This window comes from Polypterus senegalus, chromosome 12, assembly GCF_016835505.1.
Source record: "Polypterus senegalus isolate Bchr_013 chromosome 12, ASM1683550v1, whole genome shotgun sequence".
NCBI lineage: Eukaryota > Metazoa > Chordata > Cladistia > Polypteriformes > Polypteridae > Polypterus > Polypterus senegalus.
In genome coordinates, this window is record NC_053165.1 from 5,331,832 (window position 1) to 5,350,849 (window position 19,018).

Consider the following 19,018-nt stretch of genomic DNA (forward strand, 5'->3'; position numbering starts at 1 on the left):
CGCCGACGTTAACGGGGATTAAGAGGTGGCATGATGATGGAAAGAATGTGTACAGTAGAGGGCAGTTGTTACTTGTCACAATATACTTTCTGCAACAAGAACTTGGGGACACAGTTGGAAACGTGTTAATGGCACTTTTCCCACAAATGTTCGGATGTTTTTTTGCACAGACACATGTCATAGATAATCAGGTAGTGTGCTGGAGAGTAGGACTTTGGGGATCTTCAAATCCTGACCTGATTTTACTTTGGACAATCCAGGTAGGTGAACAGGATGAACGAGCTTGATGGGCTGAATGGCCCGTTCTTGTCACCATTGGTCTCATATTTGTACCTTGCACAGTCTGGACACAGGGACTCCCTAAAGGCCACTCATTAAACCGGGTCCATCTGGTTTTATTAAGATAAATGCCATCCCGATACCCAAAGATACTTTATAAGTGGACCTCAGGTGAATATTATTTTGTGATTTGAGCAAAGGTCATTTCTAGTGGCTCAGTTGAGGGGTCACAGTGAGGTGAATATGACCATGTGGGTTGTATATAGCGCCCTCCAAGGCACTGCTATTGCTCAATCACCTCCATGAATGTGCTAGAAATGGAGGCCGGGGTGGTTAAGTGGCGCACTGGCGGGTACAGGGGGTAGTGATCTGGGTGTTGAGAGTCCTTAACTGCCAAGCTGCACTGCCCGGTGTGATACGCCTTAGCAGACAGACGTTTTGTGTTTTATCAGATCCCTACTTAGCGATTGTCTCTTCTGGTTTGTGTCTAACGATATGTGCAGCTCTCTGAGTCAGCCGCTTAAGAGTGGTGCTACATAAAAAAAATGTCTTCAAATGAACTGATGTGGTGAGAATTTGCCAAAAACAAGGCAATGCAATGGCAGTACTCGAGTTTGAGACGCCCTGTGCACCAACAGCACCCCCAGCACCCTTGTCAAAGTGGTGTGGCAGGCAGCTTATCGCTCGAGCACTGAAGGTAAAGTGGAAACAATCATTAGAGAAGGAAAGATTTAAGGAAAGACGCGTAGAAAAGCTGTGAGGAGAATAAACCAGCAGCCAGAGTCCATTTAGCAATAAAACGCAGACGCAGATCTGATTCATCGTATGCCGATTCCAGCAAAGAAGCAAAGCAAAAGGAATATTTGACTAACTGCATTTGAATAATTTCAGATGACACACTGTGAACTTTTCATTAAGGCTGCCCTGAACATACAGATGGTGCCTTAACCTACTGGCAGTTTGTCAGCTGACCCGCAAATATCACAATGAATAACGATCACCGAAATCCATGAAATGCGGCCACCGCAGCTGCTTCAAGATAAGAAGCCATCTCTGCCAACAGAGAACTTGCCTCTAATACACTGACTTTCGAGGGGCCGGGTGTCTTTCTAATGCCGAGGTGCCCACCGTGCCAAGATGGATGCTGCGCTCTGTTAATTAACTCTGCACATGACATTATGAGCCTGACATTGGGATTATGGTACCTCAAAGAATAATAAGAATCTTATTAAAATACAGATGGGGGCTTCTCGCCAATCGACCAACACGGACACAGAGGACATCAGAGAAAACAGCCGCAGAGCGTCAGGAGGGCTTCACTCCGAGACCCTGTAGGGGCAGCCCGTTTAAAGAGGAACTTGGTACAACACAGGAGAGGGTTAGAACACGACTGACGACGTACAGCACCCTCACAGCACACCTCATATAGCGCCTTCCACATCTGTATATACAATTAGAGCTACTTTCATAAATATCTCTGCCTATAACATATACTGTACAGTAGCCAGTGCCTTACATCTCTATCTGTCATATAGTGCCTTTCATATCCGCCAGCCTTTCTTACTGTGCTTTTAATATCTGTCGGTATGTAAACTGACTTTCATATCGATCTATCTATCTATCTATCTATTATATATACGCCTTCATCTTTATCTCTTCATAAAGTGCCCTTCATATCTGTCTACCATATATTGTCTTACAGATACATCATCAACCTCTCTATTAGTGAGCGCATTTCATTCTCATCTATTTTATAAATGTCATGTCTGTCTATCAATCATATAGTGCCCTTCATTTGCACATATTTCTCATAAAGTGCTTTTCATACCTGTCAATTACATGGCCTGTTTACCTGTACATCTCTCTGTTAGTGTCCTCCATATCTATTTACCTGTCTCTGACTCTGACTCGCTCTATTTTATACTGCCCTTAATCTGTCTCTTCATACAATGCCCATCTTATAGTGCCCTTCATGTTCATGTATTCATATTTATGCTGTGTCCTTCATGTTTATCTATCAGGAAGTGTTTTTTCCATCTGTCTATTTTTCTTTTAGTGCATGAAATTTCTATCCATGTTAAAAAATGTCATGTTTGTCTATCTGTCTCTTTATGAAGTCCCTTTCATATCTACAGTATCTATTGTGTAGTTCTTTTTAGAACTATGTATATATCTCTATAAAGTGTCTTTCATATCTATAAGTCCTATGACTTGTAACTTATTTATCTTTTACTGTATATCATAATTGTCGTAGCTATCTATCTGCCTGTCTCTCTGTTATATATATATATGGCCTTTATAGTGATCTATTACTTTATACAGGTCCCTACAGACATTGCCTTTCTTATTTATCTTTCAGATCTATCTATCATTTAGTGCCTGTTATATCTCTTTACTATCAAGCGCCCTTCATTGCTCTCCATCATATCGATCATATTCTGCCTGTTATAACTGTCTATATATCTTTATACAGTGCCCTTCATATCGGTCTCTCTTATATATTACTTTTCTTATTTATCTCTTTATATCTGCCCCCATCAGATTCCACCCATTCAAAGGATCGACCCCCAAAAGCTGCACACCTCCTCACATGGCCAGTCAGAACCCTGGAGAGCTACTTGGCCACGCCCATATTTAGCTATTTGCATAATTTGTGGACGGCCAGCCGTCTGCTCCTCACTGGACTTTGACGGGTGGAATTGCGTCCAGAATCCTCACCCAGCACAGTCTGGTTCTGCCACCAATGCATTCAATCATCAGACAGCTTACACCCTTCAAAGCAACTGAAATTTAGGGATTTTTTGAAAGTGACGTGGGCTGCACCAGAAGGTCAAGGTTTACAGAAAATGGTGGAGGCGTTCTTTGTTTGTGCGCCCTCTAGTGGCCAGGCTACGTCTCATTAGTCACATTAATTATGACCTTATTAATAGTTACAGGCATAGTTATTACAGCAGAACTTCGAAATAAAAGCGTTACACTGTATATAATAAAAAAAATGTCTGACATGCCGACTGGAGGTCCATGAATTGTGGATTTGGTGAGGCTCACATACCAATGAAACGTCAGTGCAAACATACAACCTGAGCTAAAAGTAATTGTACAACAATTACAGCCCATGAACAACCAACTGAGCACCAGCGCCCTTAAGGCATATACTGCATACAGGGGTAGAACAAAATGGATTTGTATTTGTTTGTATGGAAAAAGACATGCAGGTTATGATTCCAAGCACATGAATAATAATGAGAAGAAGACAAATAATACAATTATTAATACATAAGTATACAAGAATAAACCTGCGAGGTTTGTGTACTCACAATTGTAAACCTACTTTTGCCCAGCCCTGTATAATATCGCTATATACCAGAATATCGGGGTACACCCTACTCTTTTCAAAAGTGCCCAGGGACCTCTTATAATCCTTATAAACACTGGGGTCCACATACAGAGCCCCCTGCTGGCCCCACCAAGATTAGCACTGAGGATGCGGGTGTAAAGCAGCAGGTGAGAGAGACACGGGGTGGGCACGTGTTAGAAAGAGCATCTCCAGGCACCATAGTTCAGAATATTTGATTGTACATTTTTGTACAGGCTGTCACTTTAGAAGAATATGATAATTACCGCACATCTGGCGGCGCTGCATCTCTTACAAGCACACAATAAAAATAACGAGCACTCAATGAGCATCTGGCAAATACTCCTAAAGCTAAAGAATACATACATATGTTAATATAAAATCATATTTCAAAATCAGTACAGAAAGGATCATCAGAGGACATGCTGTCAGGAACACATCGCCACAGCCCGTCATTCTTGCGTTTATTTCAATTGCACTAACGTTCTGTTCCTATTGCAGCTGCTAATTTGCGGGACTGATTCACGCAGATGAAGTGTCGGTTTTCAAGTCATCGTCCTTATCAAATGGTTCTTTTGACATATTTGAAGCAGACGAATGCTTACGTGCAGACGCAGGAAGCCTGAAAGTGGAGTTCAGAGCCTTCTGTTCACTTTAAGAATGGAAATCGATGCCTGCTGAATAAAATCAAAACTTCCAAGACATTAAGCAGCGTCTTTAAAGCGTTCAGTTATCGGAGTGAGACTAATTTGCGCTAGAAAATGTAAACGCGTGCGTTTTAAACGTGCGTAGTGATGTAACTTCCAAAATTCACAATCGATTAGGCAGTCAAAAGAGCTGAGCGGCACAAAAGCTCGTAACCACAGAATTCGCTGGACACGAAGCGCGTGCACGTGAGCGCCACCAATAAATAAAAGTATCCCAAAGCCTTGAGAGAATTCTGCGCTTGGGTCAGTCCGATTCCTTTAGAAATTAAATCCGATTTCCAGTTATCAGACTGCCCACACTCTGCGTGCATTTTCTAGTAGGGAATTTCTGCAAACTTGAGCCTTGGGTTAACGGAAAAGTATCGCAGTTTTTCAGGAACACTCGGACTTTTCACTGAGGACAACAGCGCTACTCCCCTTCCACTTTGAAAAGATAATAGAGAATAAAAGCAAAATGCAACTTACCCACTCTAAGATCCGCAGAAACCCCAGGGGCTCCTTCGCCACTCCAAACCTTCCAACTGACACGAGCTGTAAAGATCACGAGAACACAGTGATTGGTGTGGGAATTCGGTGCAAGGCGATGATGACGGCGGAAAACACCTGAATGAAGCTTGTCCAACCTGGTTAGCGGTATCCATTTGAGAAGAGCCTCCCCGATGTGCCCGGCGACGCTCTTGGCTTGACTCGGCTCTGCCCAGCTGTTTCTGCGCTCTCTTGCACACACTCGCACGCTCCAGCAATCCCGATGCCCAGGCGGACCCCCTTTGATGCTCACGCTCCCGTGACTCCTGCGCGAATCCGCTCCTCGATCACGACTCCGCACGGAGTGAGTCGAACCGCGGCAGGCTGCCGACAAAACCAAGAAAGCGCCACGGAGACAGGAGCCGATTGGTTTTCCGAAGATCCACGAGCCTCTGCGCTTTTTGTCATTGGATGACACTGAGCTCGAAACGCTTTTTATTGCTGCTGGGTGTAAACTGATAACGTTTCGGTCACACGTCGGGCGAGCGCGCATGGAAAGGCTCATCGAGCGGGGCAGGACCTGCCATCTAAACGGCTGTGCCCGGCAGAGATTCGAAAGATAAGGGCGCTTGGCATGTGCGCCCTCTCACGTTTCTTATCAGGGTTTATAAACACAGGGGTTCGATTTTTGTGACACTTAAGGCACACTGGAAAAGTAACAAATAACGGGCTCGATATAATGCCGATTGTATCTGTCGCGCTTTTGGAAACGCGATCGATGTTCGTTGCGAAATCTTAATGCCAGTCGACGGTCTTGAGCAGTTGCCTTTTGCGCCTTTTTTGCCGCCTGCGCCCAATTCTGGCACCTTACGCGCAGGTCAAAGTGCATTCCCAGCTCTGATTCTTATATCAGACTTCTAAAACAAATGGCACCGCCAACTTTACAGGGCAACGAGTCATGTCCTCATAGCACTGCGCTGCACGCATTACGGTGGGGCTACCGGTAGTTCATGTCGGCGTTTGAGTTCACGAGCGACGTGACGGATTTGAGTGCGACTTTTGCTTTCTTCGAGACGCTTTATGAAATAATTGGGTGCTCTTTATCCATTTTTCCGTATGGGCCGGGTATCCAATTCAGGGTCATTTTAGTGTGTAAGGCGAGAACCAAATGGGGGCGCAAGGTCTTCATAGTCAGAATGATTTTAATTACTTTTTATTATATAGCGCTTTTCACATCATCTATTTATCCATCTATTATATAGTGCCTTTCACATCTATCGATCTCTCTGTTATATTCTGCTGTCAGTGCTGGTGCTGGGTTAATTTGCGCCACAGGCCAAGCTTAGTAGCGTGCTAAGCGACTTTTTGGTAGCTAACCCATGCGGTTGGATTTTTTCCCTTTATGATCTGCGCCCTTTTAAATGTATCTATTATATTTCTATAGACAGATCTACCATGTAGTGCCTTTCCCGTCTATATAGTGCTTTTTATACTATATATATATCTATATATATATATATATATATATATATATTGTAACAGAATAAGATGCTTCTCGCACCCTTGTACCCTCAGACTATACGTCAGACACCAGGTAAAAGTCCAAAGATGATATTTATTATAATAATAAGTGCACAAAGCACGCTCCTCTCCACAACTCACAATAACAATAAACCACAATAATAAACAATCCTCCACTCTCAGACGCTTAGCCACCCCGCCTCCCAACTCAGCTCATCGTCCGGGAGCTCCCACAGTCCCTTTATATTCCCCGACCCGGAGGTGTTCCCTCCCAACAGTCCACAAGTCCTTATTCCTTCCGGGTCAGGGTAAATAATGTTTTTTCTCACCCCGGAAGCCCGTCGCTCTTCCTATGACGAACTTCCGGGTCATAGGGCATGAAGAACTCTCGGTCCTCCCTGCAGCTCCCTCTCGTGGCCCCATGGCATCCAGCAGGGCGGTGCATAAAACTACATGGTCCATAATGCCCTGCTGGTCTTCTGGGGACCTCCATGCTGCAAGGAGGGCTCCACCTGGCGGCTTGGGGGTATTGGCCGGGGTACATGGCCGGCCATATCTTACAGTATTCCCCAGCGGCAATTATAAAGATTCGGGCGGCCTGCCCCGAGAGGAAGTCTTCCTCAAGAGGGCCGCGTCATCCGGGCTCTGACTGCGTTGCCCTGTCCTCGAGCAAACCTTGGGGGGACGGTGTACCTCCTGTCTCCCCGGGGACATTGGCGCCACTCGTGACCCGGTCGCTGGCAATTGTAGCACCGACGAAGTCCTCCTGGTTGGCTCTTTTCCCGAGACCTGAAACATCTCGGGAACTCGGTCAGCTCCACCCTTTCCCCCGCCAAGGAGGGTTTTCTGGCCGCCTCGCTGCTCTCCGCCCTTTTTCCCACCTTGTCAGGAGACCCACGGTGTATTTCGGGGATCTCCTGCTTACTCTGGGGTGGCGCACAGCTTGAGTCTCTCTATTAGAGAAGAGAGCCTCTTTGCTGTTTGCATGCCCGTTGACTTTAAAGAAACCAGAGCGGCGTCTTCAGCACCGCATCGCTCCGAGAGACAGCACTTTTCAGCTGCTCTGGTACGATCAGTGCTTCCACCGCCCCTTCTGTCATCACACCACACTCGTTTGTAGGGCTCGTAGTGACTTGGCACCGCTACTAATTAACCGCGGGCCAGCGTCACTCTGTGTCCCCTTATTCTGTACGGTACCGGTAAAACTCACCTGTACCGCCAAATCAATCATAATGGGAGACTCCTGACCAAATCGCCGTAGGAATTCATCCACCCTCCTTAAAGGCGCCGCCGCTGCTCCCAGATCCCCAGTGATCTTCTTTATTGTCTCCACCACCTGTAAAATTTGTGCGGGCTGAAGCAACTTTTCCAGCTCGTGCACGTCAAAGTTACTTAATTCACCCGGAGGCATGCTCGAGCCATCATTAGCCTTACCCTCCGGGTGGGAGCCAATAAACACGGCGCTCCTGGCACGTGCTCAGACAGGTCCCGCAAGGGAGCCTGGGATTTGGAGTTCTTTTGGAGGACCGCGGTGCCGCTTTTGGCTGACTGTGATCCGTCTGTATCAATTTATCGACGGACCGATCAATCATTTCCGGACCTCCTTACCTTTTTGTAGGGAGAGCGGTACTTCGATCGCCTCCCCTTTCCCCTTCGAAAAACTCAAGTCCGTCTTTTCTTGGGCGAAGCCACAAACAGCTGGAACGTCACCTTCCTGGAATCCCTTGTGGTAGGTCACGTGTCCCTCGCCGGCACCCGTAATGCGGAAGTGCTTCGGGTTACTCGTTTGCCTGAATGAGAGCGCGCCATCGCCTTCGGGTCGGTCTTCTGCCTCCCGCAGAGCCTTCGGATGGACATCTGGGAGGTATGTACATGGGACATCATGTGTTAATTTAAAAGATTATTCAGTACATTCCCGTACATACCTCGTCGGTGGCGTCCTCCTCGGAAATCTCTCGAAATCGTAGCAGCTCCATAGCTCCTCTTGGCGCAGGCAATGCCGGCGCTAGACCTCCGCTGTTGCTGGCGTCTGCTTTGTCTTCTTCTTCCCATGACGGACTTGATAAAGATGAGGTTTCTGGCGATTTTTCTGTGTGTGTCGTGGCGCTGTCTTCCGGGATATTCTGTCCACAATAAATTTTTAAATTCAGGTCCTCTGCCAAACTGGCGGCCAGAGAATCCTGCGAGCTCGCCAATTGTAACAGAATAAGATGCTTCTCGCACCCTTGTACCCTCAGACTATCGTCAGACACCAGGTAAAAGTCCAAAGATGATATTTATTATAATAATAAGTGCACAAAGCACGCTCCTCTCCACAACTCACAATAACAATAAACCACAATAATAAACAATCCTCCACTCTCAGGCGCTTAGCCACCCTGCCTCCCAACTCAGCTCATCGTCCGGGAGCTCCCACAGTCCCTTTATATTCCCTGACCGGAGGTGTTCCTTCCCAACAGTCCACAAGTCCTTATTCCTTCCGGGTCAGGGTAAATAATGTTTTTTCTCACCCCGGAAGCCCGTCGCTCCTCCTATGACGAACTTCCGGGTCATAGGGCATGAAGAACTCTCGGTCCTCCCTGCAGCTCCCTCTCGTGGCCCCATGGCATCCAGCAGGGCGGTGCATAAAACTACATGGTCCATAATGCCCTGCTGGTCTTCTGGGGACCTCCATGCTGCAAGGAGGGCTCCACCTGGCGGCTTGGGGGTATTGGCGGGGTACATGGCGGCCATATCTTACAATATATATATATATATATATATATATATATATATATATATACAGTCCCGATCAAAAGTTTAAGACCACTTGAAAAAGGCAAAAAATCATATTTTGCATGGTTGGATCTTAACAAGGTTCCAAGTAGAGCTTCAACATGCAACAAGAAGAAATGGGAGTGAGACAAAACATTTTTTCATCATTCAATTAATTGAAAATAACGATTAAATTGAAACAGGCTGTTTTACAGCTGATCAAGATTTTAGGAGCACATGCCTTTAAAAGGCCAAATCTGTGCAAAGATGTGGATTCGTTGTCATTTTCTGTCAGGTAGTCACACGTTCTGATGGCAAAGGCAAAAAAACTCTCCCTTTTTGAACGTGGTCGGGTTGTTGAACTGCATAAGCAGGGTCTCTCACAGTGCGCCATCGCTGCTGAGGTGGGACGCAGTAAGACAGTCATTTGGAATTTCTTAAATGATCCTGAGGGTTATGGAACAAAAAACTCAAGTGGAAAACCCAAAAAAATTTCACCAGCACTGAGCCGGAGGATCCAATTGGCTGTCTGTGAAGACACTGGACGATCCTCGACCCAAATTAAGGCCGTTACTGCTGCTGACTGCAGCCCCATAACCATCAGACGGCATCTGAGACTGAAGGGCTTCAAAAACAAAAAACGTCTTCAAAGACCTCGTCTCCTTGAACGCCACAGAACTGCTCGTTTGGACTTTGCAAGAGAGCACCAAACGTGGGACATTCAAAGGTGGAAGAAAGTTTTATTCTCTGATGAGAAAAAACGTAACCTTGATGGTCCTGATGGTTTCCAACATTACTGGCATGACAAGCAGATCCCACCTGAGATGTTTTCTACGCGCCACAGTGGAGGGGGCGCCATAATGGCCTGGTGTGCTTTTTCCTTCAGTGGAACAATGGAGCTTCAGGAAGTGCAGGGGCGTCAAATGGCCGCTGGCTATGTCCAGATGTTGCAGAGAGCATTCCTCATGACTGAGGACCCTCGTCTGGGTTTTTCAACAGGACAACGCTTCAGTACACAATGCCCGCAGGACAAGGGACTTCTTCCAGGAGAATAACATCACTCTTTTGGCCCATCCTGCTGGTTCCCCTGACCTAAATCCAATTGAGAACCTTTGGGGATGGATGGCAAGGGAAGCTTACAAAAATGGACAACAGTTCCAGACAGTAGATGCCCTTCGTGCGGCCGTCTTCACCACTTGGAGAAATGTTCCCACTCACCTCATGGAAACGCTTGCATCAAGCACGCCGCAACAAATTTTGAAGTGATCAACAATAATGGTGGAGCTACTCAGTACTGAGTTCATGTCTGGAAGTTTGATTTCTGTTTTGGAGGGTTTACGGGTTTTTTTGGAGTTGTGGTCCTAAACTTTTGATCAGCTGTAAAACAGCCTGTTTCAGTTTAATCTAGTTTAATTTAGTTTTAGTTTTCATTAAACTGAATGCTCAAAAAATGTTTTGTCTCACTCCCATTTCTTCTTGTTGCCTGTTGAAGCTCTACTTGGAACCTTGTTAAGATCCAACCATGCAAAATATGATTTTTTGCCATTTTTCAAGTGGTCTTAAACTTTTGATCGGGACTGTATATGTATATATATATTATATAGTGCCTTTCATATCACTCAATCAGTCTCCTCTATGGAGCCTGTCATATTTATCTCTGTTGTTAAGTGCCTGTTTTGCACATCTCCATCTCTACTGTATACTGTAGTGCCTCTTACATATCTGGCTCTAGGACATCGTTTAGCCAGGTGTATGCCCCCCTCACACTGGGACTTTAACATATTTTGCCCCACCTAATATTTCAGATGCCAACCTTACTATTTTGGTCTGGAGCCAGGAGTGATGTGTCTACTGTGTTGTGTCTTTGTGTCTCTCTATCTATGTGATGTGTGTGTATATCGGTAACCCCGGTGCAGTTTCTGTGAATTAAGAACCCATTTCCTTTCATCTTAATCTGTGTTGATTTGTAGACACATCTCAGGAGTTGAGGGGTCTTCAGCCTTCCCTTTTCACTGTTTTCACGTTTTGTGAAGCTGCTGCCTTTTGCTCAAATCACTTAAATCCATCTTAACACAGGACTTTGCCAATTTTAAAAAGTTATTACTAATAATAAAAGACCATGAAATCTCCTACTGACACGTTTTTAGACCCTTTCCTCAGTACTTATTTGAAGCAGCCATCCCAGCCCGGAGTCTTCTGCGGTCTGACATGACAATAAGCTTGACACATGTGGACGTGGGGACTTCCTGCCGCTCTTCTCTGCAGATCCTCGCAGGTCTGTCAGGGTGGACGGCCGTTCAGTTGGGTTCAAGTCTGGGCTCTGGCCCAGCCACTTCCGGACATTCCCATTTTCGTCCCTGAGCCTCTCCAGTGTTGTCTTTGCTTTGTCCTGTCAGAAGTTGAACCTCTCAGCAGGCCTTCTTTAAGGGCGTCTCTCGTGCTTTGCTCTTCACCCTGACTGATCTCCTTGTCCACTACTGTCGAGATGACACTGGACAGGTGACGACTCATTCTGTCATCTTGTCTCCTTTGAGTGCCTTTTTGCAAACTCCAAACGGACGTCCATGAAGTTTCTGTCTGGCCATTCTTGCCCACATTGGCGGAGTCTTTCAGTTTTTTCCCAGCATCTTCTCAGAGGTCCTCTGGCGCTCAGGCAGAATGACCATTGAGTTCTCGGTCACCTCTCTTGCTGAGGCTCCTGTCCCTCGATCGCTCAGGTAGCCAGCTCTAGACATAGCTGTGATCGTTCCAAATGTCTTTCATTTAACAATCATGGAGGTCGCTGTGCTCTTTGGATCCCTCAGCGCTGTTGTCTCTCCAAACTCAATCCTGTCTCTGATACGTGTGGGCAGAAGCCTGGAGCCCACATCTTGGTTTCTGTCCTCTGTGGGACTTTCTGTAGACAGGTGGGTGTGTGTGTGTGTGCCTGTCCTTAGGTGTCCAGTCAAGTGAGGTGACCAGAGGTGGACTCTAAATGAGGTGTAGAAACATCTCAATGATGGATCAACAGAAAGGATGCACTTGGGCCAAATTTCAAATGTCATAGCCAAGGGTCTGACTGCTTGTGTCGACGTGACACTTCAGTTTTCTTTTTATTTTCTGAATGTTCCTAAACTCCTGTCTCTGCTGGGTCATTCTGTGGTGTCCAGTGTTGTTTGATGAGCCAGCGTCGGTTCAGTGAGCCCCCGCAGTGACGACACGGTTCACCTCGGTACACAGAGCGGGTGACCCCGCTCGCGTGGCAGTGGCGGCACACAGGATGTCTTTTCATGGATGCTTTCTGTGCTGACAGCTGGCGCGCTGTGACTTTGCAGAATACGAGGCGCTTGGCTTCCTTTTTGTTTCGTTGAAACGACTGCACGTGTCGCACTTCTTTACTTTCTGAAAGCTTGAAAAGGGAGTCAGGCAAATGAAATCCAGCAGCCCGACTCGGAAAGAAATCTCTTTTCATCAGCACCCTGCACTTGACGAAAAGGGGGGCGCAGCGAGAGAGTTTCTTTTTATGATTGTGAGGTTAAAAAATACAAATAAAAAAGGCTCCTCGGATTAAAAGAAAAGCTGTTTTCATGAAAGACACTTTAAGTGATCGTCACTCCGACAAGGCCTTTTTAAAACCTGCTGATTTAATTCGACGTCACACCAGACCCAACCAGTCCGGGACAGTAACTGGACGGGACAACAATCCGCCGCAAATACAAAGAGCCATTCATCAGATCTGCATTTTAGGAAGATGTCTCTGTGCAAGGATGACGCAGATTAGACAAAAGGACACGACCCGGTGCCAGGCTGCCAGTTGGCATGCAATCCTCTGATGCCATCTCAAAGCAAAATCAGTAACTGCAGCTGTGGTGGCCCTGGCACTGCTGACGCTTTGGATTCCATGGACTCCTCCTGTTGCAGGCTTTCAGTCGATAGCTGAGGCTCTCCCAGATCGGACCATGGCAGAGAGCGAGCCACCCTCGTGGGATAAAGACACTGGGCACCAGCAGAGGGTGGCAGGCCAGCGCAGGAGGTTGGGGGCCCATTCTCAGGCCAGTCTTACTTTCTTTCTGCGTGCCCCCTTGAGGGTCTGTCTTTTACCATTTCGAGTTATTGCTTTGCAGATGATACACACATTTATACGTCTCAGAAACAGAACAGTAATTCTACAAATCACATATTAAACTGAATTAAGGATGCTAAGGCATGGATGTGCTTAATTTCCCTGAATCCTATCATTTATCAGACTTCCAATACGACTCGGAGTCCTGCCACGTGCAAAAGTTAGCAGACGACACTGCTATGGTGGGCTGCATCAGGAGTGGGCAGGAGGAGGAGTACAGGAAGCTAATCAAGGACTTTGTTAAATGGTGCGACTCAAACCACTTAAACCTGAACACCAGCAAACCCAAGCAGCTGGTGGTGGATTTTAGGAGGACCAGGCCCCTCATGGACCCCGTGATCATCAGAAGTGACTGTGCAGGGGGTGCAGACCTAGAAATACCTGGGAGTGCAGCTGGATGATAAACTGGACTGGACTGCCAACACTGATGCTCTGTGTAAGAGAGGACAGAGCCGACTAGACTTCATTAGAAGGCTGGCGTCCTTCAACATCTGCAATAAGATGCTGCAGATGTTCTATCAGACGGTTGTGACGAGCGCCTTCTTCTACACGGTGGTGTGCTGGGGTGGCAGCATAAAGAAGAGGGACACCTCACAACTGGGCAAACTGGTGAGGAAGGCAGGCTCTATTGTAGGCACAGAGCTGGACAGTCTGACATCCATGGCAGAGCGACGGGCGCTGAGCAGACTGCTGTTAATCATGGAGAATCCACTGAACAGGATCATCTCCAGGCAGAGGAGCAGCTTCAGAGACAGACTGCTGTCACCGTCCTGCTGCACTGACAGACTGAGGAGACCCCACACTATGCGACTCTTTAATTCCACCAGGGTTTTGGGGTAAACGTTAACATTATTCAAAGTTATTGTCTGTTATACCTGCATTGTTATCACTCTTTAATTTAATATTGTTCTTTATCAGTATGCTGCTGCTGGAGTATGTGAACATCACCTTGGGATTAATAAAGTATCTATCTATCATATAGTGCCTTTTATATCTATCTATCTATCTTATTTGGTTCCACTGGCCCTCCTCACATTTATGTAAATAATCTCATTTACATAAAGAACTTGGGTGAGGTTTTTGACAATGTTGTTATATTTCATAAGTAAACACCCTTGATTGTTCAAGCTAATTAACGAGAATCGAGAATCCTGACTAAAGTTTTTCTCTTTTCATGATTCGGAGAGAGTAACACGTGCCATTATGTCTTGTGAACCTGACCGCTGCGACTGCCTTCGCACACCCGCTTGCAGATGGTCTAAAATTCTGCTGCCCACCTATTCAATCTGACAAACTAGGACTTCCAAAGCACATAATGCCAAACACTTCCATTAATGGCCACTAGAGGGGGATATCCCCATCAAACCCCAGTTAGTAACAAGGGCAAGCGCTGAATCTTTCAAAAAATAAAAAATAATTTCATATTCTTCACAAAAATGTATTCACAATGGAATTGTGTGTAACAAGAAGGCAACCGAAAATCAAACAGAAGCCAATATGGATTCCAACAGGAAAGTCAAAACACGAGCTGAAGGTCGAAAAAAAAAATGCAGAAAAATCATAAGGTGCACAGAATTTACAAAAAAGTGCAAGAGCTCGCATTTACAACGAACCGCCTGGGGCTGTGGGAGACGGGTGGAGGGCAGTTCCTGGTGGTGATTGGCCGGCAGCCCACAAAACACGTGCAAAATAGCCGAGGCACTGAAACATAAATATGACAAATTAATACAAAGAAAAACCAAAGACATTCAGAAGAATTAAAAATGAGCAAAGACAACACAACACGTGAGTTTGAAGCCCAGGCAGACAAGACAGAGATGAAGTGATGACCTCGCTGATGCTCCCTCGGGTTCACCCACATGGGCAGACTTCCAGTTCAGTCCTCTCGGCGGTGGCACACAGGCTGAAGCCCACCAGGTGTCACGATGTCTGGTACAAGTGTCCTCAGCTGGCACCACACATGGTCAGTTAAGAGGGCAGGAGCATCCATCTATTATCCAATCCTCTATATCCTAACTACAGGGTCACGGGGGTCTGCCGGAGCCAATCCCAGCCAACACAGAGTGCAAGGCCTGTGGAATGGCCAATAGGGGGAGGCAGCTTGATGGCCGAGGTCCCCAGGACACTAAACAAATCCAAATCATATTATGGGATATCATCGTCCGTTGGATTCTGCTCTGTACTTTCTATTACAGTGGTGTGAAAAACTATTTGCCCCCTTCCTGATTTCTTATTCTTTTGCATGTTTGTCACACAAAATGTTTCTGATCATAAAACACATTTAACCATTAGTCAAATATATCACAAGTAAACACAAAATGCAGTTTTTAAATGATGGTTTTATTATTTAGGAGAAAAAATCCAAACCTACATGGCCCTGTGTGAAAAGTAATTGCCCCTGAACCTAATAACTGGTTGGGCCACCCTTAGCAGCAATAACTGCAATCAAGCGTTTGATAACTTGCAATGAGTCTTTACAGCTCTGGAGGAATTGTGGCCCACTCATCTTTGCAGAATTGTTGTAATTCAGCTTTATTTGAGGGTTTTCTAGCATGAACCGCCTTTTTAAGGTCATGCCATAGCATCTCAATTGGATTCAGGTCAGGACTTTGACTAGGCCACTCCAAAGTCTTCATTTAGTTTTTCTTCAGCCATTCAGAGGTGGATTTGCTGGTGTGTTTTGGGTCATTGTCCTGTTGCAGCACCCAAGATCGCTTCAGCTTGAGTTGACAAACAGATGGCCGGACATTCTCCTTCAGGATTTTTGGTAGACAGTAGAATTCATGGTTCCATCTATCACAGCAAGCCTTCCAGGTCCTGAAGCAGCAAAACAACCCCAGACCATCACACTACCACCACCATATTTTACTGTTGGTATGATGTTCTTTTTCTGAAATGCTGTGTTCCTTTTACGCCAGATGTAACGGGACATTTGCCTTCCAAAAAGTTCAACTTTTTTCTCATCAGTCCACAAGATATTGTCCCAAAAGTCTTGGCAATCATTGAGATGTTTCTTAGCAAAATTGAGACGAGCCCTAATGTTCTATTTGCTTAAGAGTGGTTTGCGTCTTGGAAATCTGCCATGCAGGCCGTTTTTGCCCAGTGTCTTTCTTATGGTGGAGTCGTGAACACTGACCTTAATTGAGGCAAGTGAGGCCTGCAGTTCTTTAGACGTTGTCCTGGGGTCTTTTGTAACCTCTCGGATGAGTCGTCTCTGCGCTCTTGGGGTAATTTTGGTCGGCCGGCCACTTCTGGGAAGGTTCACCACTGTTCCATGTTTTTGCCATTTGTGGATAATGGCTCTCACTGTGGTTCGCTGGAGTCCCAAAGCTTTAGAAATGGCTTTATAACCTTTACCAGACTGATAGATCTCAATTACTTCTGTTCTCATTTGTTCCTGAATTTCTTTGGATCTTGGCATGATGTCTAGCTTTTGAGGTGCTTTTGGTCTACTTCTCTGTGTCAGGCAGCTCTTATTTAAGTGATTTCTTGATTGAAACAGGTGTGGCAGTAATCAGGCCTGGGGGTGGCTACAGAAATTGAACTCAGGTGTGAAACACCACAGTTAGGCTATTTTTAACAAGGGGCAATTACTTTTTCACACAGGGCCATGTAGGTTTGGATTTTTTCTCCCTAAATAATAAAAACCATCATTTAAAAACTGCATTTTGTGTTTACTTGTGTTATATTTGACTAATGGTTAAATGTGTTTGATGATCAGAAACATTTTGTGTGACAAATATGCAAAAGAATAAGAAATCAGGAAGGGGGCAAATAGTTTTTCACACCACTGTATATTGAGGATGACTTGGGTTCTGTTCTGTGTATTGTATTGTACTGATCCCCTTCTTCTCTTGGACGCCCACTGCATGCCCAACCTGCCTGTAAGGGGTCTCTCTTTGAATGGATTCTTCCATTTTTTCCCTACTGGGGTTTTTTGGGAGTTTTTCCTTGTCTTGTTAGAGAGTCGAGGCTGGGGGGCTGTCAAGAGGCAGGGCCTGTTGAAGCCCATTGCGGCACTCCTTGTGTGATTTTGGGTTCTACGGTAATAAATTGTACTGTATTACCCATTTTGTGTCTTTTCTTTATTTTTCGATTTTTATAAACACATTCTCAGTAAGATTCCTGTTTGGATTGTTTCTTCAAGCCAGGGTTTCATGGTTTTCTGTCCCCTGTAAGATAATAGTTTGATGTATTTTGTGATTTTTCATCACATTTTGAACTTTAAAAGCCAGCTCTCATTGGAGAATGGCTGCCGAAGGCTCAGGCCACATTAAGAAAGGCCAGTGAAGGTCCTGTGGCTCATCTTGGAGGCCTCACACCCTCTTCCAACATGTCTGAAACTCCTAAGCACAACTAAAATAACTCAGCATTCTCAAGCCTGCTTTTTTGAATGGCAGGAGCTGGAGCCGATACCCACTGCGTCTGGTACAAGACAGGAACCAGTCCCCCACAGGATGCCAGTCCACTGCAGGTCACAACAATAAATCAAGTAATGAAGATTCCTGTGTGGATTGTCTTTACATGCCAGAGTCTTAAGGCTTTCTCTCTGCCTTTTAAGACATTTTGAACTTTAAAGGCCAGCTCCCCATTTTTAGGGCCTGCTTAGGCCGAAGCCTGCAGGCGGTATTTGGCTGCCAAGGGGGGTGAGCATGCACTGCATTGAGAATGGCCTCCTTTGTGGGTCCTTTTGGAGGTCACGTCCCCACTTTTGATAGGTCTGAGACTGCTAAACACAGCAAGAGAGGAACCCACCTCAGCCCCCCCTAGATGGGTTGCCAGTCCATTACAGGCCACTAAAATGTCCACCAGTAAATCAGTCTGCAGTTCACACAAGCATACAAGGAGCTTAACGGCACATTCCATCCATCCATCCATCCATCCATCCACTCGGGATGCCAGAGTCACTATAAATAATAAAAGTACACAAGGCGGGATATGCCAGCTCCATGCAGGGCATTAGAGTGACCGGCCCCCCATAATGCAAACGGCTGAGAATCTTAGGGTATCCACTGAGCCTTTTACACTCAGCCAGGGGCAGCCAAACCATAAAATGGGCTTCCTACTGTTCCTCGGCGCTTGTTCCCGTGCCCTCTTCTTATTGATATTATTATTACTTTCCTGCCGTTTTCCGCCGCTGTTTCTAGCTGCCTCAGTGGAGTCGGAGCAATTTGTCATCTAATTAGTTAGATGAAGCACGACAAACTGAATTGGACTGTAAATTCTCTGCAGGCAAAGCAAGAGAAAAAAATCGTGTGACGGCTAAGACGATGACAATACACGTATAAACAAACGGCGAGCTCTCGGCCAGGCTCATTTCACTTCTCCTTTAATGGACCCCAAAAGCAATCAGCCATGTCATTAAATTGTACACGATCTGATCGCGTAATTCTGTTATCTCCTCGGAACTCTTTAGTGCCAGACGTCTGCATTACACCGTCCAAGCCAGACGATAGAAAGCTGCTTACAAAGCTGGGAGGGCCACCAGCAAAGGGTACTATGCCCCCAAAATTAGCTGCAGTCGGGCACTCCAGGTCCATAGAGGTGCTCAAAGGATAGTGGGCTGGCAACACATGGCATGAGGCTGGTAGAGTGGTGTAGTGGTAAAGGCTTTGTGTTACAAAAGCACGAAAATCCCAAATAGTACCAGGAATGCCCAATGGGGGGGCACATCATGAAAAGCCCTTGCTAGTAGCACAGAGGGCCATGTAAAATTTTTACAAATAAACGACTCCTTAATACAAAAAAAAGGCTCCATGATAACTCAGGAAGCTCTGTGGAGCACGAAAAGGCAAAATGGAGTGAAAGCAAAAAAAAAAAAAAAAATCCAACAGT

General features: G+C 45.9%; 1 protein-coding gene across 1 annotated transcript in view; it reads right to left on the reverse strand.

Annotated features, from left to right (window-relative positions):
* Positions 1-5,226, reverse strand: part of synpr (synaptoporin) — a 196,164-nt gene extending 190,938 nt beyond the window's left edge. The window contains exons 1-2 of the mRNA XM_039772904.1: positions 4,965-5,226; positions 4,807-4,872 (exon numbers count right to left, since the gene is read on the reverse strand). Of these exons, the coding sequence (XP_039628838.1) occupies positions 4,807-4,872; positions 4,965-4,982 (84 nt within the window). The 5' untranslated portion in view covers positions 4,983-5,226. The remainder of the gene's footprint in view (positions 1-4,806; positions 4,873-4,964) is intronic.
* Between the last annotated feature and the right edge of the window lie 13,792 nt (positions 5,227-19,018).